At 47.9% G+C, this 24292-nt stretch overlaps 2 protein-coding genes across 4 annotated transcripts; one reads left to right on the forward strand and one right to left on the reverse strand.

Moving 5' to 3' along the window:
• Nucleotides 1–5497: 5497 nt before the first annotated feature.
• On the forward strand, nt 5498–9864 carry FICD (FIC domain protein adenylyltransferase). Of its 2 annotated transcripts, XM_056504333.1 has the most exons (3): nt 5498–5560; nt 5960–6287; nt 7447–9864. In XM_056504333.1, exons 2-3 carry the CDS (start codon nt 6002–6004, stop codon nt 8517–8519), a joined length of 1359 nt encoding a protein of 452 aa, XP_056360308.1. In that variant the 5' UTR covers nt 5498–5560; nt 5960–6001; the 3' UTR covers nt 8520–9864. The 2 variants fall into 2 exon arrangements, with proteins under 2 accessions (XP_056360308.1, XP_056360309.1); XM_056504334.1 differs by having other exon boundaries at nt 5554–6287.
• Nucleotides 9865–10009: 145 nt separating this feature from the next.
• On the reverse strand, nt 10010–23981 carry SART3 (spliceosome associated factor 3, U4/U6 recycling protein). Of its 2 annotated transcripts, none has more exons than XM_056504332.1 (19): nt 23763–23981; nt 23184–23310; nt 22475–22579; nt 21814–21998; nt 20706–20811; nt 19928–20052; nt 19351–19506; nt 18458–18596; nt 18040–18147; nt 17594–17671; nt 17337–17395; nt 16771–16880; nt 16439–16551; nt 15894–15970; nt 15242–15407; nt 14115–14557; nt 13328–13480; nt 12212–12304; nt 10010–11394 (listed from the first exon to the last, which is right to left on the reverse strand). In XM_056504332.1, exons 1-19 carry the CDS (start codon nt 23928–23930, stop codon nt 11317–11319), a joined length of 2589 nt encoding a protein of 862 aa, XP_056360307.1. In that variant the 5' UTR covers nt 23931–23981; the 3' UTR covers nt 10010–11316. The 2 variants fall into 2 exon arrangements, with proteins under 2 accessions (XP_056360307.1, XP_056360306.1); XM_056504331.1 differs by having other exon boundaries at nt 12135–12304.
• Nucleotides 23982–24292: the final 311 nt, after the last annotated feature.

The raw sequence follows: 24292 nt of genomic DNA on the forward strand, positions 1-24292 counted from the left end.
AGGATCAGACCTCATCCTGGCAGATCCGAGGATTCCTGCGTCTCCAACACCCAGATCACTCCCACAGGGAAAATGAATCCCCCAGGTAGATCCAGGCTCATGGATCAGCCCTTTCCCCCATCCCAGAACATCACAGCCACCCCCAGCAGCCCCCTCCCAGTGCTTCCAGTACAAACCAGTGCCAGGGTGGTGCTGAGGCTGGGTGGGCTCCATGAGCTGCTCCAAACGATGCCATGGAAAGAGGGATGGCAGCAATCCCAGGACAGGGATCCCAAAAGGAGTGTTGGAGCCATCCCCAGTGAGACAGGACCAGTAACACCAGTAAGAGCAGCATGGTGGGGCACACCCACACTGAGCTGGGATAAGATCCTGCTGCAAATCTCACATTGAAAACCAGGAATGTGGATTCCTGAGCTTGCACCATTCCCCTCCAAACCAGACTGTCCCAGACCCCATGGAGCAGCTCCCTTGGTTATTTTTAGCCACCAGAGTCAGCTGCATGCACCAGTTATCAAATAAATATGGGGAACCAGGAGTGGCACCCAGAGACTCCCTTATCTCTGTTTTCCATGGACTGGCAGTTCCTGGGATGTGTTTACACTCAGCCTTTAAAAAGCAGCCCCAGGTTCACTTTCTGCCACAGGAGTTTGCCAAGTTTCCAGCTTTCCCTGGATCTTATCCCACCCAGGCAGGTCCTGGAGAGAGGGCACAGCTTGCTCAGACCCCAATGCTGCAATAAAAAAATCACAGTGAAAGGCAAATTCCTGATGGATTTTCCACAAACACTTGGCCAAAAAAATAGCATTGCTGTCAAAGCTGCCCTTATTTGGGGGTGCCTTTTCCAGGAGGACACCCATGGTTTGTGCTGCTCTGGATCCTGATCCATTCTCCAGACACAGGGAACTCAGCTGATGCTGGGACATCTCCCTAATTCCTGCTGGAATGTGGCCCCCAAGCACTTTTCCCAAGGCTCATCTCCTATTCCTGCCTCCCTGCTGACACATTCCCACCTCTGCAGTGATTCCCAACACATTTGGTGCTCCAATCCTTCAGAGAAATCTCCATTTCAACACCTCCAAGAGTCTCTATCCCCTCCCCACAAGAAAAGGCAATTCCAGAGCTGTGTCTTTATCCCATTTCAGCAGCAGGTTGAGCTGGAAGTGGAAGAGAGAGAAGCAGATACTTTTCCCACATGGTTTTCCCAATGCATTTCTTCTTCCACAGCCTAACAGACCTAAAAAGATGGGGAAAAAAAAAAAACCCCAAACCTTGGAATAATATTTATGATCTAATTAGGCAGAGAATTGATTTGAACATCACTGGGATACCAGAAAAATGCCTGCTGAGCTGAAAAGGCTTGGGCTGGTTTTCCATGGAAATGAAAATTGCCACAGGCTGCTGGAGGCAGGAGCTGGAGCCATTCCCTGGGAGGTCTGAGCCCCTTCCCACCCCTCCTGGAATCACTTGGTTAATCTCCAATTTGTAAAATGACTGTGAGAGGTGAAGGAAATGAAATCTTCTTTCCCAACAAAAGAACAGGGTTTGAACTCCTCTGCCATGGGATTAAGGAGAAATCCAAGATATGCTGGAAAAAACACCAATTCCTTTTAATTCCTCTTTAGCAGCATTGCCTTGCCCAAATCCCAGCCAAAATTCCAGTTCCTATATCCCAACAGATTTTACACCAAGGAAGGGCAACATGGAATTGCTTCTCCTTCCATTCCTCACCTCCCTTCCCAGTTTTGCTCCTCCCTGCCCTGCACTCCAATGCTCCCAGGAGCTGGGATGGAGGCAGCTCTGCAGCTCTCTCCTGATTTATCTGGGCCATTTTCCCAGTTATCCATCAGCCAGCAGCTCGTGTTTGGAGCACTGCTCCCCTGTCTCTCAGGAATTATGGACCTACCCGGCAAAGGCACAGGGAAATAATTGTTTGTTTGCTGCTCAGGCCTCTGAAATTCCAGGAGAAAATGAGATTTCTCTTGCTTGCTTTAGATCATGGGGTTTCCCCCCTCCTCTGCTGGGTTTATTTCCAAATTCCCACAGAGTTCCAGCAACAGGGGCTGCTCCCTGCTGACAGGGGGAGAGGGGAGGTTTTAATTTAGAGGAAATTCAGAGGATTTTATCCAGCAGCTTGCAGGAACATGAACAGAGCACCCTGGGAAGCTGGGAATGGCACAGGGCTCTGTCTCCTTATTTCCAAGGGGGCTCTCTGAGCTCTGATAAACAGCACAGCAAATCCATTTCTTCCATTTGCAAATGCATGTTTTTCCAACACTCACCCTGTTCCTGAGTGTACATGCTGAGGAAAGAGTGGTGCAGAATTCCAAAGCCAGATCTTCTCAATGTCACCAAGCACAGAGGGGATTTATGATTCCTAAAGGATCATCCACCTGCTTTGGTTCCCATTTATCACAATCAGCACACATCAAGAGTCATTGGCATATCCCAGGCTCTGGGAGCCTTTGGAAACTTAGATCCATGGAGGAGCAAAATGTGAGTGGTTTCTGAGGCCTCTGCTCCAGAGCTCCTGTTTCTCTTCCTGGGATTTAGGAACTTTAATATCTCTTGAATTTCAGGAATATTCCTGTTTTCAAATCTTGCTCAGGGGACATCCTGGTTGAGCAGGGCCCCTCCCAGGTAGCCTGAAATGTTGGAATTCCTGGGATGAGGATAGGAAACCCCAGGAGCTCCCCAGCACCTCTGCCAGGACACAGCTGTGTCCCCAGCATCCCTGCTCTGCTGTTGCCACGGTGACCAAGCATCATCCCCTCTCCTGCCACCTTTGAGGACAAATGTCCCCACACTGCACAGGGCACTCCCAGGTGGCCTCTCCTCAGCCTCATCCTGCACCCAGGACATCCCACAGCACATCCTTTTCCCCCAGGACAGGGACTGCTGCCCAAGAGGAATTTCCTGCTGGCTCCAGCCTGGAGCTGATCATCACCAAGGTAAAAAAAAATCCAGGAGGATCCAGTTATTCCCACACTTAAACAGGTGAGGTTTGGAGTGAAATCCAAGCAGGGAAGAGTTTGAGGCCGTAGAGGATCTCTGAGCATAGAAAAGCTTGAGACCACCACTGTCCCAATGGCTGGTGGCACTGGCAGCACCAGGGAATCCACAAGCAGTGCCACCCCTGAGTGTGCCAAGCTGCTTCTGTGCCCTCCCAAATCTCCCTGGGACACCTGCTGAGCTCTGACAGCTGCCAGGACCTAAGCAGGGGGCGAGCTGAGAAGATTAAAGGGAAAATAGCTCCTTTTGTAATCTGCTCCCACAGCACTCCCACCCTGCTGCCCGTTTTATCCTTGTCCTACACTGGAGCCCTGGAGATGGGAAAGGGGTGCAATTGTAGCTGTTCAAGGATGTGATGGCTGTGGCAGGAGTGGGGTCCACCCTGATCCCACTGCTCCTCTGGCAAACACCATGGAATCAGGGAATGGTTTGGATGGGAAGGGACCTTCCAGATCATCCCATTCCCTGCCACGGGCAGAGAACCTTCCCTATCCCAGGTAGCTCCAACCTGGCCTGAAAGAAACAACACTGATGTATCTGCCTGCTCACACCTTCCAAATTGATGCCAGGGAAGATTATCCCACTGTGCTGGGTTGATGTGGCCAGAAATGTGGATTCTGTCACCATCTGTTAACCCAGCTGGGGCAGTGCCCCTGATCTCCTGGCACACATTATCTGCTCATGGGCCATCTTTAAACCAGCTGGGCAATCATCTTTATCTTTCCCACAGCCCATCCTCCCTCCAGGAGATATCTCCTGTTAATGGCCAATGAGTCCCAGTGCATGACTGATAAAATTCCATCATCCCACTGGGAGATGCTCCAGCCAGGGGAGGAGCCAAGTATTCCCTACCCAGTAAAAACTGAGATTCTGGACACCAAGGTACCTTCTTTCCATTGGATTCCAGAGGAAAACCAGACCTTTCCACATCATCCCTGGAGCTTCAGAGGAAAACTGCACCTTCTCCAGGAGCACTGCTCCAGCTGAACCACATCTGCCACTGCAGGAGGATGCAGCCACCATTGAATGGGACTGTGCCAACACCCTGACTGACTGACGGGTGTCAGCCTGGATTCTGACTCTGCCAGTGCTTTGGGATTGTTCTTTGTAATACTGGTTTTCTATTTTAATTTTCCTAGTAAAGAACTGTTACTCCTAATTCCCATATCGTTTCCTGAGAGCCCCTTAATTTCCAAATTATAATAATTTGGAGGGAGGGGGTTTACATTCTCCATTTCAAAGAGAAGCTGCTGCCTTTATTGGCAGACACCTTTCCTCCAGACCAGGACACCCAAGGCTCAGCCCCACAATCAGAGCACTGTGCAAGTTTTGGGAAGCAGAAGCTCCGTGCCTCAGCTGCTGTTACACACAGGAATCTCGGAACACACAGACAAGGGAATTTTATCCTAGCACAAACAGTTCCAGAAGGAAGCCAGGGCTTTACTCAACCTCCAAATATGTTTTCCAGGACCGTCGCCTCCGAAGGCAGAAGGTGGGAAGGTCCTGGAGAGGGAATGCGGCAGGCTGGGCTGTTCCCATGGAGCAGCGAGATGAGCCAGTGCCACCTGCTGGCTGCAGCGACCCAGCCTCTCCCAAATCCATCCGATAGACAGGAATAAACCCCAGCTACAGCCGCCGGGATCCCTCTGCAACGCTGCTCCAGATGCAAATTCCCCTAAGGGTCCACACGGGATGAACATCTGAGGGAACAGCAGCTCCGAGAGAGCGGATCCTGCTTCTCCTGCTGGAAAAAAGCCCAAAAACGTGGATTATGTCTGGAAAATGCCATTTGCAGATGAAGCAGGATGGAGTGAGGGCAGCAATAAGTTAACATGGGCACATGCCCTCAGCTTCCTCTGAAACACAGTTTAAATACTCTGAATTGATTTCTGACAAACCAGGTTATTTTTCCCTCCTGCATCTGGTAGAAAACCACCTTATCACCTTGCTAGATACTGATTCTGAGGGAATTATCTGCGATTCCTTAAAACATTCTCTTTTCCCTCAGCTTTTTTCCAATCTCTCCCTATCCCTGTACTCCAGCACAGGAATACCAAAGTTAGGGCCAGAAATAAAGAGCGTTTTTCCAGAAGGGCCACGGACAGATGACGGGAACTCTGTATCAACAGAAAGAGCCGATTTTCCATGGAAATGGCCATAAATTAAACGCAGTTAATTAAACCCTCAGCGAGCCCCGAGCTGGGCCTGCCGCGCTCCCATCGCCTAGCAACAGAACGCCATGCCCTTATATGGTGAGCGCCACGCCCACTCCGAATCCTCCATTCTGATTGGCTGCGCGCCGCATGATTGACGTGCGCTCTCGCCAGTGCTCGCCCTCCACGAGCCTCTCCCGCGCCCGGGGCGCGGCGCTACCCGGAAGCCGGTGCAGGAAGCGGAGGGGAGGAGCGCGAGGGACGCGTCGGCCGCGGCAGCCAATGGGAGAGGAGCCGGGGAGCGGCTCAGCCAATGGCAGCGCGCGGGGGCGGGGCCCGGGGGCGGGGCTGCGGGAGCCGGCAAAGGTGGGGAGCGGGCGGCTGCGGAGGCGGCAAAGGTGAGGGGGGACCGGGGGAACGCGGCCGGGGGCCAGGGCGAAACCAGAGATCTTGGGCAGAGGGGATTTGGAGAAAGGCCTGGGGTGCACCGGGCAGGGAGGAGCCGGGGAGATTCTGGCCGGGATCCGGGCTCGAGGCCCAGGGGAGGGATTCCGGAGCGCTGCAGGAACCTCTGGCTTGAGGGCGGGGGTCACAAGCCTGGAGGAGGGTGGGGAGGAGATGGGACCCTCCGTGATCCCGGCGGGACCGGCTGGCAGAGCCTGCTGCCCACGCTGCTGCTGCTGGCACAGTAATGCACAGCAGATCCCATGCGGTGCCTGGGGGTGGCAGGGGAGGGGATGCCAAACAGCTGTGACAAACCCAGAGCACGTGCACTCAAACCCACTCTTACCCCACAGAGCTGTAAAGGAGATGCTCCAGGTGTCCGTGCTGGAAGCAGGATGAATCTCGTGGCGATGGCGACCGATCCCGAGCTCCAGTGGGTGTCCCTGTGGCTCCGTGTGCGCTGGGCGGCCGTGCTGGTGCTGCTGCTGAGCTCCCTGGTGATGCTGCTGCTGCCCCTGGCTGCTGTGGACAACCAGTGCCACGCTGTGCTCAAGGGCCTGTCGTTCCTGAGGAGTAAACTGGGCTCCTCGGGGATCAGCAGGCTCACAGGGCAGAGCACGGAGCTGAGCGTCACCTCCAAGGGGCTGGAGCTGCTGGTGCTGAAGGGAAAAGCCTCCCCAGGTGAGAGGGGCCTGGTGGGCACAGCCGAGTTCCTCAGGTCAGGGAGATGCCACAGAGATGATTTGGGATCTGGAGCATCTCTGTGATGAGAAGAGACTGTGGGAGCTGGGCCTGGTCAGTCTGGAGGGAATCTCATAAATCCACACAAACATCTCAAATTGTGTGACAAGAGGATGGTGCCAGGCTCTGTTCCACCTCAATATGAGGAGGAACCTCTTCCCATGAGGGTGACAGAGCACTGGGACAGCTGCCCAGGGAGTTGTGGAATCTCCCTCCATGGAGACATTCCAAACCCACCTTCCTGCTCCAGGTGACCCTGCCTTGGAGTAGGCAATTTCCAAGGGCCCTTCCAACCCTGACACCAACCCAGAGATCTTCACCCCTTCCTGACCATGTCCTGTGCCCCTGATGGGAGTGACACTGTACCCTGATGGTAATTAACTGCAATTAACACTGGCCCTCACCAGCTCCTTGACTGCATTCCAGGGCCCTGTGCTGGCATTGCTCTGTCTCTCCAGAGTTTTCCCTGGTGTTTTCAATACTAGTAACTTCTGTGGAGGTAACTGGAACACAGAGAGGTGATTTTATGACAGAAATCTGAGCTACAGAACGTTAATCCCAAAATCCTGGCTGGCACAGAACAGCCTTTTAGGCTGTGGCTGTGGTCTGTATCAGCCAGGACGTTAACATGGAAAACACTTAAAAGAATTATTATGATTCCAGCACTCTTTGTTTGCATTAAAGCTCTTAGTGCTGGGAAAAAGTTGGATGGTTCAGTGGAAAAACAGAAGTGCTGTTGGCAGCCAAGATACTGATGTTAACATTATAATTTCACCTAAAAGAATGCCAAGAGAACATGTTTAAAACACTCTTTCCTCCCACATGGAGCAGTTTAGTGACCACCTGTGGCCACCTTGAGCCTGCTGCCCACAGGTTCTGCCTTCCTACACTTCCTGCTTACTCAGCATGGAGACATGGCATAAACCTTTGGGATTGTAACCTGGAAAAAGCTGGGACACAAATTCTGTTCCAGTTTTTATATCAGTGAACAGTGGCTGCCATAGAATATCCTGAGTTGGAAGGAAGGCACGAGGAATGCAGATTCTCAGAGGTTTCCAGTACAACTCACTGCCCTTTATCTGTTCCCATTCCACTGCAGAGGTGAAGCTGGAAGCCAGAGCAGCTCTGAATCAAGCCCTGGAGATGAAGCGCCAGGGGAAGCGGGAGAAGGCTCACAAACTCTTCCTGTACGCCCTGAAAATGGACCCGGATTACGTGGATGCCCTGAACGAGTTTGGGATCTTTTCTGAGGAGGATAAAGACATCCTGCAGGCCGACTACCTGTACTCCAAAGCTCTGACCATCTCCCCCCACAACGAGAAGGCTCTGAGCAACCGGGGCAGGACGCTGCCCTTGGTGGAGGAGATCGACCAGAGGTACTTCAGCATCATCGACAGCAAGGTCAAGAAGGTGATGGCCATTCCCAAAGGGAACTCTGCCCTGCGCAGGGTGATGGAGGAATCCTACTACCACCACATCTACCACACGGTGGCCATCGAGGGGAACACGCTGACGCTGTCCGAGATCCGGCACATCATCGAGACCAGGTACGCCGTCCCCGGCAAGAGCCTGACGGAGCAGAACGAGGTGATCGGCATGCACGCCGCCCTCAAGTTCGTCAACACCACGCTGGTGTCGCGCATCGGCTCCGTCAGCAGCAGGGACATCCTGGACATCCACCGGCGCGTGCTGGGCTACGCCGACCCCGTGGAGGCCGGGCGCTTCCGAGCCACGCAGGTCTTCGTGGGCCACCACATCCCGCCGCACCCGCAGGACGTGGAGAAGCAGATGGAGGAGTTCGTGCAGTGGATGAACTCGGAGGACGCCATGAGCCTGCACCCCGTGGAGTTCGCGGCGCTGGCGCACTACAAGCTGGTGTACATCCACCCCTTCGTGGACGGCAACGGCCGCACCTCGCGGCTGCTGATGAACCTGATCCTGATGCAGGCGGGGTACCCGCCCATCACCATCCGCAAGGAGCAGCGCGCCGAGTATTACCACGTGCTGGAGGTGGCCAACGAGGGCGACGTGCGGCCCTTCATCCGCTTCATCGCCAAGTGCGCCGAGACCACGCTGGACATGCTGCTCATCGCCACCACCGAGGTCTCCGTGGGGCTGCCCGAGGCGGGCGGCAGCGCCGGCTGCAAACAGACCATCCCCGTCAAGACCTGAGCGTTCTGGGCAGCTCAGGAGTTGGGGAAGCTGTGGGAGAGCAGAACTCCAAGCCATTCAGTGTTCCTGCTGGGAAATGACTGGATAGGAAGTGTTGCCTTGAGCGTTTTGTTTATTTAAAGTGTCTTACATTTGATTAAATTAATGTAATTTATTTATATATGTGATGTGAAACGGAAGTGGGGATGGTGGCTGTGTGCTGGAAGGAGGTGGGGAGAGGTGTCAGAGGGCTCAAAGAGATGAACTAGAATTGAACTTCTTCTTAAAATTAAGCTTTGAGGAGCTGCTTCAATCACAACCCTTCACCCAGGCAGCCAACTCTACTGTCCAACCTCAGCAAAGTCTAAACTGAGTTGGTTTTGTGTTGCCTCTTCCCTGTAGCTCCAAAACCCATCCCTGAAGGAACAGGACTGTCTCAGCTGTGTCCATCAGACACTTTGGTGCCAGCCACACAGATCCTGAGCAGGAAGGAGGCTGAACTCCAGCCCAAAGGCATCTCTCCCCTCCCATTTCTGTGCCACTTTGCATGTTTACTTTCAGCTGCCTTTCCTGGGGTGAGTTTTGTACAAATGGGAAGTGGAACAAGGGGAGAAAAGCTCTGACTTACTTGAGGGAGAAGGACTCAGAAAACATCTCAGCCAGCAGGAGCCCTGGGAAAGCACAGCTGTCCTTAGACATTTCAGTGGAGGGGTTGGAAGGAGTTTGTCTGCAGAACTGTGGGCAGAAAAGGTCATAAGCAGAGCCAGGAGACACCAGTTGTGCCAATTTGGGAAGAATGTGTACAGGAAGTCTGCCAAAAACTTCAGTTCTTTAGTCTAGGTAAGGGAACTTTCACAATTAATCACTGGTCATGTCATTACTCTGATAAATGTGTCAAGAATCACTTGAGGCCTCTGTGTGCTGCAGAGGCAGTGCAGTGCCTGGAGCTGCTGAGCAGTTCAAAGAATCATTTTCCCCTTGGTTTTTAAGTAAAAGTACCTACAGATGTCCCTACCCCAAACCTGCCAGGTGTGTAACAGCATCATTGATCCCACCCCCTCCAAGCTCACAAAACTTCCATTTAAAATCCCAGTTTAGAGCATTTAACCCCTTGACAAAAGCTGCCAGGTTGGCCCAAGCTTAGTTTTCTTCCCTTTTAACTCTCTCTTACCTGACAGGGAGTTTAGGACATGTTTTAGAGAAGCAGAAAGCAGGGAAAGCAGACAACATAGGAGGAAAGGTGTCCTGTCTTACAAAGCATGTTATTTTTGTAGTGCAACCTGAGTATAAATAATGCACTTTAGAGCTCTGTGGGGGGGGAAATAAGTTATTTTAGTAACAGATTAATAAACTATTTTAATATGAATACCTTGGTTTGGAAGAGATTGTTCTGAGAGCACACTTGGCTGCAGTGAACTAAGTGGTTGTGGAGGAGGAAAGGCCACAGAAGAGATCCTGGTTCCCTCAGCAACGTGACAACATGAGCAGAGTCATTTCAAAGTAAAGCCAAGTGAAATCAGCACAGAAAATAGTGTTTATTTGCAGCAAGTGTTTGTGTGGTCCAAGTGAACTCAGCTCTGGTGTCCCCCCTCACATCCACCCCTCTGGGTGGTGACTTCCAGGGTAGTTGACAAGCAGGAATGTTTCTATCCAAGATCACACTGCTGTTGGAAAGTCTGAGGTGATGACTGAAGTGGTTGCAGGATATTCAGAGCAGATGGAATGAGCTGCTTCAAGGCCTGAGGGACACACTGAGCACACCTGAGAGGTGAGGTACATCACTATCACCCAGCTGAAGTGCAGTTCCAACACCCACATTTAAACAAAAGCAACAGTATTTATAGAAAACCTTTGAGAACTTGAGTTTAATAAACCGAGAAACGTCAGCTTGCACTTCACAGTTGTACAAAACCATACAGAAACCACCTGCAAAAAGACATGAGCTAGCTAGGAAAAAAAACAACCAAAAACCTGGTCCTCAGCAACAGCACGTCCAGCTTCATGGGAAACAAAAATTACTACCTAAGGATCAGCTCCTGACACTTAAAAAGAATCATGTCAATGTCCTTTACAAATACACCATATAAAAACCAGGTCAAACTGGAACAGAACAGGAACTGGATACATATATATGTATATCTGTATATCTACATATACACACATATGTATAGAAACTCTCCCAATACTAAAAGAGGCCATTGTGGTGAAGTTGGAGCATCTGCTGTTGGATTCAGCATGGAAGGAGATGACAGTCCCTGCGTGCGTGGGTTTGGGTGGAGAATGGGGCTGTTGGCAGAGAGAATGTCTGCAATCCCAATCTGAGCTGACCAGTGGAGCTTGCTGAGGTCCTCCCACGGCATCTCATTCGTTAATGAAAGAGAAAAATCATTGGAAAGTACTCCAAAAACTCCATGTGGCATCGAGCTGTGCAGGAAATGTTTCCCCCCTCGTTACCCTCAATATGAGGGATTGCATTAACGCCGTTTCACCAGAACAAAAGTGTAACTCTTTGCTCTTAGAGGAAAAAAAAAACAAAAACAAAACAAACCACCACCTGGATTTGTGCCATCCTCCACTGATCCTGAGGAATGCAGCAGTCAAGTATTTACAGGGAATTGGGACGGGCGTTCTCTCCTGGCAAAGCTTAAGGACACAACATGGCTTCCAGAAAGGCATTTCACATTGGACCAGACCTGCTGAGTGCACGCTCCTTGCTCACTTTTTCAGGAGCATCTTGGCAAAATCAGCATTGGACATCTTTTTAGGCTCTGCAGGGGGGTCAGAGGACGCTGCTGGTGAGTTCTGGACCATCCCATTCTCAGCCTTGGCCACGGGGTTGCTCTGACGCTGCAGCGCCCGGGGCATCATGGAGAGCTGTGTCCTTCCCTTTCCTCGCCTGGAAGGGAAAAAATTCCCACTAAAACACACTCTTCTAGCTTGGGGGAACAACAAGGACTTGTCTGCTATGAGAAATGCACATTTCAATATTATTCCTGTCATTTGTTTCAGGGATAAAGTTTTCCACGGGTGTCTTTGAAGCACCCCCAAGTTGTGGCAGACAATAACTGCCCACAGTCCCCAGGACTGAAGCTCTGGGCTTCATCCAGTACAGGAATACTAAAAAATGAAGGAACAGCCTTAATGCTCACTAGGAACAGTGGCTGCTTCTCCAGAGGAAGAGGACATGGAGGTTATTAGGGATCAGTGCCAATATCAGATTCAAGGGGATGGCCAATGCCTGATCCTCTTGTCACTACAGAGCTGTTTGTGTTGATAAAGAGGAAAAATTTGCTTTTCCTCATCGATCCAACAACTCATTTTTTTTTATTTAAATGTTCTTTCAGATTCACAGAATCCTACAGTGATTTAGGTTGGAAGAGGCCTTGAAGATAACCCCTGCCATGGGCAGGGACACCTGCCAGTGTCTCAGGTTGGTTCAAGCTCTGTCCAGCCTGGCATTGGACACTTCCAGGGATCCAGGTGCACCCTGTTCCAGAATTCCTCCCCAATATCCCATCTAACCATCTGGCAGTGGGAAGCCATATATAAAAATCCCTCTCCCTCCTTTTTCTGTGGCCCCATATTCCAGCTGAGATTGCTCAACTTTGGCAGTGCCAGCAGCCCTCCCTGACTCACGCTCCATAGGTGTGCCGTGGGGCCAGGGCCCGGCCGGGCTCCGGCAGCTTCCGCAGGGGAGGGTTGCTGATCATCACCTTGATGACGTGGTCCTTCACTGTCAGCCCATCCATCTTCAGCACAGCCTGAGAGGCCTGGGCTTCATTCTCATACTCCACATAAGCCAGGCCCTCAAATAAGAGAGGAAAGAACCAGCATTAGGTTTTAGTGCTTCTGTAACAGCTGGTAATGAGGGAAATTCCCAATCATCATTCTCCTTACAACCTGTATTTCCTTCCCTCACTCCTGATGCCCTCATGTGTAGAAAAAAGTATTAAGAACCACCCCAAAAACACTGCTAAATACCACACACAGCAGGATCACACCGAGAAGGGCATCACCTCTCCCTGCTGTTACTCTTTCAAATGACATTCAAAGCCTTAAGCTGCATTTTTGGGATTATCCAGTTTCACAGCATAGGCATCAGGTTTTACATAACTTTCCCAAAATACATTTATTTGTGGTTTACACACAATCCCAGACTAAGCTCAGAACAAGAGTTGGGGTTCCCAAGAGCACTCATTACAAAGTGTGCAAACAGCAGGAACTGCACCTGACGTGGTGCAAAAAGCAAGAAAATTCAATTTAAATCCAGGTCCACCATTCCCAGGATGTCCCTGTGGACAGGACCCACCACACAGACACAGCCCAGGTGTCAGATAGAGTTTTGGCAGAGTAGCAACTGGTTCAGAATCCATTATTTAACAAGGAGTCATTTATCCAGGGATGGAAATAATGAGAGGGGGCTCATTTCTCACTGGCAAATCCCTTCCTGCAGCAGATGTTAGGAACAAAAGCCTCAGGAAATTGAAGAAAGGAGGATGGGAATTGGTTGCACCAAGTAAATCCCATTTAGCCAGTTATTTAAAAACCAATCCTTTACAGACTTGCCCGTTTCTACTACACTGAAAGTGCTGTAAACATTTCCCTCTCCACTCAGTTTTTCTTGTGCAATTTAAGAAGTATTTTGGAAAAATTTCTTTTGGTTTTTTGCACAAAGACACACTGGGCTGTATAAATCCAAGCTTTTCCACAAGTAATAATACAAAACCACACTGGCAACTTAATGAACCCAACTTTTTTGTCTCCAGACTTCATGACATGCTTCTTTTTGAAGGATTCCTTAAAACCAGGAGTGTGTTAAGGATGCCTACCTTGGGTTTTCCAGCTCTGTTGGTGACCAGTCGAATGTCCTTCACATTCCCATGTGCTTTACACACCTCCTCCAGCTCTTCCTTAGTGCAGGAAAATGGCAAACCAGATATAAAGAGTTTATGTTTCTCCAGGGTAGTGCTGTACCTGAACACCTAGAGGAACAAAATGGATGTTGGTTCACAAACCTGCCAGAAATTCCAAGGATTTTAATCCCACACCCCCAAAGTAATTCCCCTTTATGGGATGCAAAACTGCCTCAAAGCCACGAGTAGTGTTTTGGAAGATATTTGCACATAAACACCAAGGACTTACAACTAAATGCTACTAAACTCCTTCCTAATGAGGGCAGACACTGAGAATCACAGAATATCCTGAGCTGGAAGGGATCCAGAAGGATCTATAATAAGGTATTTATAATATTGTCTTCTTGCTCAGCTGTCATTATGGGAACATTGAGTCTTTCTGTGCAGGAAATGCAGAATGCAGAAATCCCCTGATTACACAACTGAGCCCTGGTACAGAGCATCCCCAGCCTGGGGATTGGGTAACAAATGCTGACCAAGAAAGCTCTTCAGAGGTTGAACCATCATTGAACTGCTCAGATCAGCAGATTTCTGCAAATCTAGAGTAAATTATATCAATCCTGGTGTCTGACAAAGTAACAGAAGATACAAAAAGTCCCCAAAAAAAGAAGCACAATATAAATTGATTGGATTTGAGCATACAACAGATCCACCAACTCTCTTCCTCAGATCTACTGTACAACAAGAACCACCAAAACTTTACCTTAAAGTCAGGATTCTTGTTCTTGTCAACACAGGGGGACACAAACATGGGCCTGCCCTCCACAGCCGTGCGATCCAGGGCCAGGGCCTGCCGAGCAGCCTCCTCCTCCCTGAACTGCACGTAGCAGTAGCCCCGGAAGGTGCCCTTGTTGTTGAACACTGCTCGGATCTCCACGAGCTCCCCACAGCTCCCAAAGAGCTCCCTCAGCTTGGCTTCAGGCTCTGCCATGGTGTAGGAGAGGTTGCTGACAAACACAGTGACTTTATCCTTGCTGCTGTCGTGGAAAACCTTGGGGATGTCCTTGCGGCTGGTGGACGCCTTTTCCTTTGGGACTGCTGGGCCATCTGGCTTCTCACTTCTATCCAAGAGTCCAGGCTCCACTTCCATGTCCTCATCAGGGAGCTCTCCATCACCCTCTCCCCTGTGCCTCTTGCTGGGCAGCTCTGATTGATTTGAAATTGAAATGGAATTGAAAGCTTTGTTAGAAAAAATTACCCCATTTCCTTCCCCACTGAAACTCCATTCCCACTGTGGAGCACATGGAAACACAAATACAATGACAGGTCTTAAAGACACCAAATAAAAACCTCCCTGGGGTTTTAAAGAACAAATAACTGGAATATTTGTTCCTTTTTTCAGACAGTCACAACTGACAGTTGCTGATTCATGTTCCTCTTCTTTGTCTAATGGTTCTTTTAAAAAAAAAAAATAAATAAACCTGAAAGCTCACAAAAATCCCAGGGGCAACAACCTATTAAAGTCTTCTGTTCCCACCTCCAAGAAGCTTCTACAATTCTGAATAACCCAATTTAGACACAAGGCTCAGCATCACAGGATGAGTCAGAAAAATGACTTTAAAGGAAAATCAGGGAAGGAAAAAGAAAAAGACAATATCCCTCCAAAATAAGAAATCCCAAGAAAACTCTGGAAACTCTTATAAACCTGTTTTTCTGTTGGTATAAAACCATTTAGCCTTGTTTGCATTTCACTCCCACACTGAAGACTTCTCAGGAGACAGCAGCCCTGGAAAGACACCAGTGCTGGCAATTCCTCAGCTCCCTCTACCACAGGACAACCAATAACCCTGTTGCCAGAGCTCTGAAATTTACATTTAATTTTATTTTTACCTTCTTCTTGTCCCCATTCACCCTCATCATCCTCGTCCGCTTTGCGCTTGTCCCCAATCCTGGTTTTTTTGGCTTTTTTGGAAGCTTTCTTCTCTGCCCTTGCCTGCTTCCTCTGCTCAGCTCTCTCCTCCTCCTGCTTTGCCAGAGCAGCTTCTTTCTCAGCAGCCTAAAACACATAAAATTTATTTCTTTTTTGGAAGCTTTCTTCTCTGCTCAGCCCTCTCCTCCTCCTGCTTTGCCAGAGCAGCTTCTTTCTCAGCAGCCTAAAACACACAAAATTTATTTCTTTTTTTTCCCCACTGGCTGCAGATTGCAGAGCATTTTCCAGAGTACTGAGCCCAGAGGGCTTTCTCCTAACCCCAGCACTATCAGGGACATCATTTAAAGCTCATCCCAATTCTTTGCTCTCACAGCTTTTCTGGAGGGCACATCACTCTTGTGGTCATCCAAGGGGCAAAAGGAGAACAATAAAAAAAAAAAAAACAGCAAGAGGTTATTAATCATAGCTTTAAAGTAAAAATCAATAGTTCTAGGGCTTGAAGGCATTTCAGGCTTATCTGGGGGGAAGCCACATTAAAAATGTGGCATTCAGAGAAGCATGGATTTAATTTAGGTGTATGAAATGCTTTAGTAGCTCACAGAAAGTTCTGACCTTTGCTCTTTGTTCATTCACTCGAGCCAATCTGTTCTCAGTTTTCTGAACAGCAGCATCCCAGTCTTCCAGTGTTCCTAAAGGATAAAATTATAATAACTCTTAAAAGCCTTTTATTTAGCTTTCTCATAATTCAAAGATACAATTCTGGGAAAGTAAGAGTCATTGACTGTGACTATGGCCCTCACTGTTCGTATTAAACATTACACATGAAAATTCTAATTATAACAATTGGCCTGCAAGGTAAAAAAGAACCAAGAGCCAAGCAGAGCAGAAACCTCTCATTAATAATGCAAGACTCCATGGCATGGAAAAATCCAGTGATTTCAGAAAAGCAAGGAAGAGCTGTCTGTGGATTTGACAGCAGTGCAAAGGAAGTGAGATTTCAGTGGAGCACAAAACACAGGATCAAAAGCCTGCACATCACCCCTGCCTAACCAGGTAATTACCTCCTGCCAGGTAACTAATTCTCTTAATTAGTTACCTTCTGCCTGTCACTCAGTGACCTTTTGTCACTCAGCCACCCCCTGGCAGTGCCCAGGTACCTTCTATCCTCTCGAGGGTGAGCAGCACCTCGCAGACGTGCTCGGGGTAGTCGCTGGTGCACTGCACTGCTCGGTGCAGGGCCTTCCTGCAGTGCTGGGTGTCCCCATGGGCCCTGCAGGGGGGACAGGACACTCAGGGGACAAACCACACACTATTCCAGCCATGCAAGCATTCCCCCTCCTTCCCCAGCTGCTGCAACACTTCTGCAAGCCACAGCAGAGCTGCCCCAAGAACCTCGAAGGTGTTTTGTAAACCCAAACAAAACACACTCATGTTCTAAACTGTTTTCTCCCACAGATGAGGAAACTAAAAAGTGAATTAAAGCTCCTACCTTTCCAGGTTGTAATATTCCAGCCACATGTTGGCATATTTGGCATTTCCTTTAGTCATGATGTTGTCCCAGAGCTCCCTGGCTTTCTGCATGTTGTTACACAAGCGGGCCTGCAAGGGAGCATCCAAAATATCCTTCAGGATTATTTGTTCAACAGCATTAACCTCAAACCAAAAACAAACACCACAGATCCTGCAGACAGACCCAGGAGGATACATCTGAGCATCACAGTGGCCAAAATAAACACCTGACAGAATCCTACTACTGAATAATCCTTCCCTGCCCACCTCTCCCATTAGTATTGGTTCTGGCTCCCACATCCACTTCATTTTGGTCATTATAAAAGGAATTAGAGAGTTGTTTCTGAATTTTTCCTTTTGTCATTGATGAATGTACCTAATAACTTATCAAACTGAGAACTTGCTTTGTGTTAATGAAGGGGAGCAGGGAAAGAAAGGAAATAAATTGGGAAAGGACTGCATTCCGTGGCAGGAATGTTAAAATATTTTATTTCAAATCTATTTTATCATGTTCAGCAATTTAAATACAGCAGAGAGAAACATCACCTCAACTCTTGCCCAGTTCTGCATGATGGTGCAGGATGGATCTCCACTTTCACTGAACCCTAGGAAGAAAAACAAGCAGTGTTTGTTGCACTTGGCTCTCAGAAATATAAAAGTGTTTATTAAACAGGCCTCACATGGAGATGAAATCTTTATCTGCAGCTTTCTGAAATGTTCAAGATTCTTGATTGTGTGGAGAACTGGTCTTATAAAAAGGATTTTGAAGAGGAGATAACAATACTTGGGATGATTTCACTTACTTTCTTCTACTTCTTGTTTCAAGTACTCCACAGCTCGTGCAAATGCTGAGCGCAGCTCCTCCAGCTCCTTACTGGAGTCTGCAGGAAAAAAAAATAAATTTAGTTTTCATTTCCCACCCAATAAAACCTTCTCCTAAACACCTACAATGATTTTATTGGGCAGCAGGGGAAGATTAAATTTATTCTTCTTCTCATTGTCATTAATGCTTCGATTTATGATTTTAGAATAAGTAAAACTTATTACATGAATAATTTTAAAAATCAGGTATCAGAAATAGAAGGCAGGGCATTTTTGCAATAGCAAACTAACCAAATTCCCATTTTTTATAGACATTAACTGGCCAGAAAAAAAAAACTTGTGAAAGATGAAAATGCTGTTAATTTTCTTTTAAAAAGTAGTATCCAAGAAGTAGTTCAGATATTTATTCTGTATTTATCATACAGACCTTGTGTAAAATCCACCCTTCTCCTCAGGTAATCCAGGTAGGCCTGCCAGATCTCTACATAGTCTGTTGCTTGAATAAAACCTGCATTCAGAGCTTTTTCAAACATTTCTGAAAGAAAAATGGGGAAAAAACCAAATTACTTTCCCTATACTGTCAAAATTAGCAACTTGCATTGATAGCACGAAGTATTTATACAAACATCACTGTTTCTAGGAAAAGAGGAGAAGAAATCCTACACAATAAATTGGTTTAGGAAGTGAATTTAAAGGCTGAACTCAGGAATGTTCATTCCAAGCTGTTCATTGCTTGCTCAGCAAAGCAGCAGGACAAGAACAGATCCTGCAACTCCCATTTGTCCCAGGCTGTTTGGAGTGCAGAAAGCAGCTCTGAACTGCATCTGCTGGTTTTTTTTTCTCACCAGAGATGATGCTGTGCTCAACCCTGTGCCTCTCCATGGCCAGCAGGTACCTAATCCACAGCCCAACAGTCCAGGGGCAGTTCCTGACAGCACGGTCGTGAGCAGATAAAACCAATTCCTTCACCTTCAGCTGCCTGTCCTGAAAGAACCACACAAGGAAAGTGAAGTTCCTATCAGCCAGAGAGATAAACCTCAGCTAGTACCATCTAAAATCCAGCATTTCCATTTTATATTTAAAAAGCTCAGATGGGTATTTTAAATTCTATATTCCTAAAAACACAGTGAACACCTTCCAGTGAGGGACTACCAGGCCAGTGAGGTGTTTTCTGCCAAAGATATAAATTTAATAAAGGCACTGAGTGAATTCCTAACTGCTCCTAGAATGTCAAGGATACAAAGAGAGCACACTCAGCCTGTTTGTGGAGGTTTTGTTCCACCTGCAACCTGCTGTGTCCAGCTGGGAAGAGAAAGAGATGATGGAAAAACTGAGCCTGGATAAGCTCCTGCAGGGAGTCACCCTGATCCCTTAATCCAGCCACCTTCTGTCCTGCCTCTGGAGCTCAGCATCAGCTTCAAACTGCACTAACAAACCCCCCTGGAAACAAGGGCTGAACATCTGGGTGTGCTTCAGTGCCCACACCCTGTAATTCTGCACAGAAAACACAGCTAGAGCAGAGAAAAGTGAGAAATGCTCACAATAAGCAATAAACACATCCCTGAAAACAGAAGGAAACCAAAGATGAGGTGAAAATGAGTCTCTGGAAGATTTACAAACTAAAGGACAGGACTGAGGTAGAACTTACTGGAAGTTTATCAGCAACTGACATTAAAAAGAAACAAAGAAGTAAAGGCAGGAAAATAAATCTACAAACACCCATGGTTTATTTCCTTACCAAGTACTGGTTGTAGCGTGCCCAGAGGTCTGGGACAAGGCAGTTCTCAGCCAAAGCTCTCTCATAGATCAACTGAATCCGAGCTGGGTCACCTGCTTTCATTTCAAAATCAATGTAAGCTTGGTATTCTGCCAGCTTTGGGGTTTCAGCACCCAGCTGGAAAACAACCAGGGAGACACAACATCAAACTCTTCAACAAAGCAAGACTCCAACAGTTCAGCTGTTCCTCAGCAGCTCTTGTGCAAAATTTCACACAAGAAATTTGTCTCTATATCAGCAGCTGTTGATTTTCATACACCTCTGAATGGGTCTGAAATCAGACAGATCCTGGGTTTATTCCCAGTTTTAACCCAGTGCTGGAAATCACACTCAAGAGTCCTTGTGTGCACCTTAAGGTGGCCTGGCACACTCTTTGGATTCAGTAATTTCCAATATTTCCAGTATATAATTGTCAGTATTCCCACTGCTGACAAAGTCCCCTGCTGGGGACTAGAATAATAATAAATTTGGAAAAAAAAAAATCACCCCAAAGCAATTCCCTCTTAGTTTTAAAGGAAGGTGTAAGTGCCAGCATTACCAGTGCCTCCTCGTAGGGTTTACACTTCTCCAGCTGCTGTAGAGCTTTTTTGTAGTTCTTTATTGTTGTTTCTGGAATGGGCTCTTCTGACCACTCCTCATATTCAGCATATGAAGCCTCCATGTCTATTAAAACATGAAATCCCATCAATGATGCACTCATGAAACTAAAAATGCAGGTTTCAATCTCTGGTTGGTTCTAGGACAAATTTCTGTTTTTATTTATATAGTAATTATAATTTATTCAGAATAAATATTTATATTTTTATCTTCTTTTGCTAACTGTCACATTGCTGCATCCTTAAAGGATTCAGACACTTCATCTCTCACAGTGTGCTATAACAAACTCAGGGCAAGTTATATTAAAGCTGCTCATTTGGAATTAGAAAACCAAAGTGGCAAAATTTTCCCCAAGGCTTTAGTGGAAAGCAAACCCAAATTCTTTCCAGATGGAAATGAAGACAAAAGAACTGTGCTTAACTTTCTCCCACAAGCAAGAAAAGAGACACAAAGAGCCTAAAGCAGGAATTAGAGAAGGCAGAATTCCAACAATCCAGCTGCCAGATACTCCCTACCAAGGATTTTATGCAGCAAAAATGAGTTCAGCTGTGATTAAGCCACATTTTGTGCTCCTTGCTTGTACTTTCAACATCCTCAAATTCTCAAGCAGGTGACCCAAGTTTCAGAGGGCTCTGTGCCTCATCCAAGAGGCTGCACTTGGTGTGGCTGTGGCAGGAGAATGTGATGGCTGGAGCATCCCCCAGCTGCTGCAGCCTTACCCAGCAGTGGGATCCCCAGCTGGCGCCGGAACAGCGTGTGGATCTTCTCGAGCTGGCTGCACAGCACCTGCTGCTGCTCTGGGGATGGAATGCTGCCAGGGGCTGGCTGAAAGGAAAAAAAAAACAGGGAAATTTAATCCATTCCGTCCAGCTCCAGCTGATGGACATGAGAGGGAATTGTTTATGAGCTGAGATCCGAGTGAATACACGATCCTTGAAGGGCACGCAGGGCCAACCTGAATTTCAGTCGTTGCTGGGAAAGCTAAAACTTGGGAATTGCTCCCCTTGGAAGGTGGATGAATGGGAAGAGTATTCCTGACTGAAAGCTGACACAAGCACAGGGAAATGATCACCTGAGAACAAGGAGGCAGCAGGTGACTCTGCCATTTCACAACCTCACCTTGCTGCCAAAGAGGGTTTCAGTAAATCCCTGGGGTGTGGGGAGAGGATCTAAAACTTCCAGCCTTAATTGTGGTTTGGGAATGAAAGAACATCCTCCTGTTTCTCCTTTGTTAAGGATTGAAAAGGACCTTTAAAGATCAAATCATTCCCACTGCCACCATAAACAAGGACATCTTTTCACTTCCATCTCTTGCGTAGCAAATTATCAAAAATAAGGAAATATTCCCATTCTGGCCATCTTGGAAAGGTCACTTTTGCTGGTATCAAACTACATTCCAGGGATAAAAATCCTCATCCAGAAGTGTGTGGACAAAATACCCTCATCCAAAAATCTGTGGACAAAATACCCTCATCCACAAACTGTGGAGTTATGAGTAAGTTAAAAGCTGAACAGTCTAGAAATTTAAACTTGATTAACTCAGTGTAGAAACAACCACAGAACATTATTTTATAACGGAATTTAAATTTAAAGCTGCTCTTGGCACTCCAGTCAGCAGCAGAGCCAAACTTTGAACCTGGATTTAAGATAATTTCAGGATTTTACTGAAACAAATCCATTACTTTATCAGCCAAACCCACAGAATGGTTTTCCTGAAGCACACGGTTGGGAAGAAACAACCGAGACACGACAGAGAGGAGAGAGGTGACTCCAGGAGCTGCACCACAGCTTTTTTTTGGGGATGGGAGCCCAGGAGAACAGGCTCACCTGTGCTGTTTCCAGGATGGCATTCTCAAATTCCCTGTAGGCTTCCCACAGGGCTGTGCCCTTGGTGACGTGCAGCCCCACAGCTGTCAGAGCCCGCTCGAAGATGGAGCGGACCTTCTCGATGCCTCCCTCCTGACCAATGCCTCCAATGGAATACTGGGCATATTCCAGCCAGATTTCAGGACCTGAACAAGGTGAGGAGAAACAGCTGATTTGATTTTTTTTTTCAAAAATAATAACAGAAAATGCAGCTCTGCTTCCCCAAATGCTGCATGTAAATAGAAAAACATGTGGCGATGTTCTTTTTTTATCCAAAAAAAGTTAAAACATTTGGGAATTGTGTTTATGCTGTTGGCTCAGCAGCAGCAGCCACAGTTTCCTTCTGAGTGGTGTCACTGCTGTGGTTTTGCTGGCAGGGATTGGCCCTGCCTGTCACCTCTGCCACACAAACCACAGCTGGGACAACACAGCTGTCACCCTCTGGAAATATAGAAATTAGAATTTTAGAAATTAATTTGAAATTTAGAAATTAGAATTTTAGAAATTAATTTGAAATTCTGACCCAATTTCACCATTGTAACAGAAGGAAGAGACTTTCCTACAAAAAAAGCCAAATCTGGATGCAACACAACTCACTTTAGAGCATTTCTGAATGACTTACAGATGTAATCTTTGACAGCTCTTTCAAACAGCTCATAAACCTTCTCTCTCTCAGAGATCTCTGAAGCCATTTTTATCTCATCCTTCAACCAGTCCAGCCAAATTTCTGAAAAGAAAAAAATTTAGGAAAAAAATCACTAATATTCAGATATAATAAGTTATGTCCACTTTTGGAGTTTTTAGCAACAGACTTAAAACAAAGAAGGGGGAACAAGGCAAAAACGAGGAATTTTAACCTCCACAATTCCTAATTAATGTCAAACAAAAGTTGGGTGGAAAGCTTTTAAATTGGTGCTAAACAAGAACTTTTTTACTAAAGGGAGAAGCTGGAATTTTTCAGGACTTTGAAAATCATCCCATCCCACCTCCTCCAATGAGCAGGGACACATTCACTATCCCAGGCTGCTCCAAGCTCTGCCAAACCTGGCCTTAGACACTTCCAGGGATCCAGGAGCAGCCACAGCTTCTCTGGGCAAAAATAACATTCCCTTTCCAAAAATAATATTCCCATTTCCTCTGAGTTATGAGTAAAAAGAGAAATCCCCACTTGAAGCATCCACGATTTCCACCAATAGGGAATTTTCTCTGCTGCCTGTGAAATGTCATTTTTAGCAGGAGTTTGCTGAGCTCTGGATCACATTCCCTGAACGAGGGTGATGAAAACTGAAATAATATTACTGAATAATGAGAGAGCAGAGGGTGCTCGGTACCTTCAGTGAGGGGGAAGAGCTCGCTCATCTTCTGCCGAGCTCTGCGGAGCTTCACCAGCTCTCCCTCCTGCCGGAGCAGCTTGATCAGATCCAAGTGACAGTTGTAGTCAAAAGCATTGATGGAAAGCTTAAAAAAAAAAAATAAATTTAAAAATCAGGTTTAAAAGTGTTGAGTGATGGGCGCGAAGAAGCCAGAAAACAAATCACATAATTCTTGTGGTGTGATTGTAACAGAGTTTTCTCAGATTTAACCCAACCTCTGACACAGCTCCTCGGATGCCGTCACTGCTCACAGAGAAAATTCTGTTTTAACTTCTTCAAAGGCAATAAAAAACCGCGGGCAGCCGGCTCAGATTTCTCAATGAACACAAACTGCCTACCAGGACTTCCCTCTTAGAAAAAAAATCCCAAACCGCTCAATTTTCATCTCAGACTCCAAACATTCACGGAATATCCCGAGTTGGAAAAATTCACAAGAACCACGCAAATTCGCGTCCTGACAGTTCCCAGCAGCAAACTGCCGGGGCAGACACGGATTATCCTCCGTTCCCGCCACACCCGCTGCCCCGCCGGGCCCACCTGCTCCTCCAGCCGCTGGATCTCGGCCTCGTTCTCCTTCTCCTCATCCTCGCCGTCTCCAGACGAGTCCGAGTCGCCCTCATCATCCGAATCCCCGCCCGACTCGGGGTCTCCCTCCGGCAGCCGCTTCTCCTCCTCGGCCGCCGCCTCAGCTCCCGCCGCCGCCATCTTATGCAGCTCCGCTCGCCGCCCGCCGCGCTCCGCCGGCCGCCGCGGCTGCCCCCGCGCTGCCCGTCCCGCCGCCCCGCCCCGCCGCTGGCCGAACCGGGCGGGAAGAACCGGGATCCTCGGCCCGCTCCGCTCCGCGCTCGCCCGCGCACCGGGACCGCGCTGCGCTCAGTGCGGCCGCAGCGCGACCCTTTGTTTTCTGGTCCGTGGCGCAGGCAGCACCGCGGGCACCCCGTTGTGTGGCCATCAGGGGGCTTGCGGGAAGGTCCGTGGCGTGCGCGGCGCCGCTCTCCCGCCATATTGAGTGTGGCGCCGCGTGCCGTACACTCGATAAAAACCCTGGCGCGACTGAAAAGCCGCTT

Source organism: Oenanthe melanoleuca, chromosome 15 (assembly GCF_029582105.1).
Source record: "Oenanthe melanoleuca isolate GR-GAL-2019-014 chromosome 15, OMel1.0, whole genome shotgun sequence".
Taxonomy (NCBI): Eukaryota; Metazoa; Chordata; class Aves; order Passeriformes; family Muscicapidae; genus Oenanthe; species Oenanthe melanoleuca.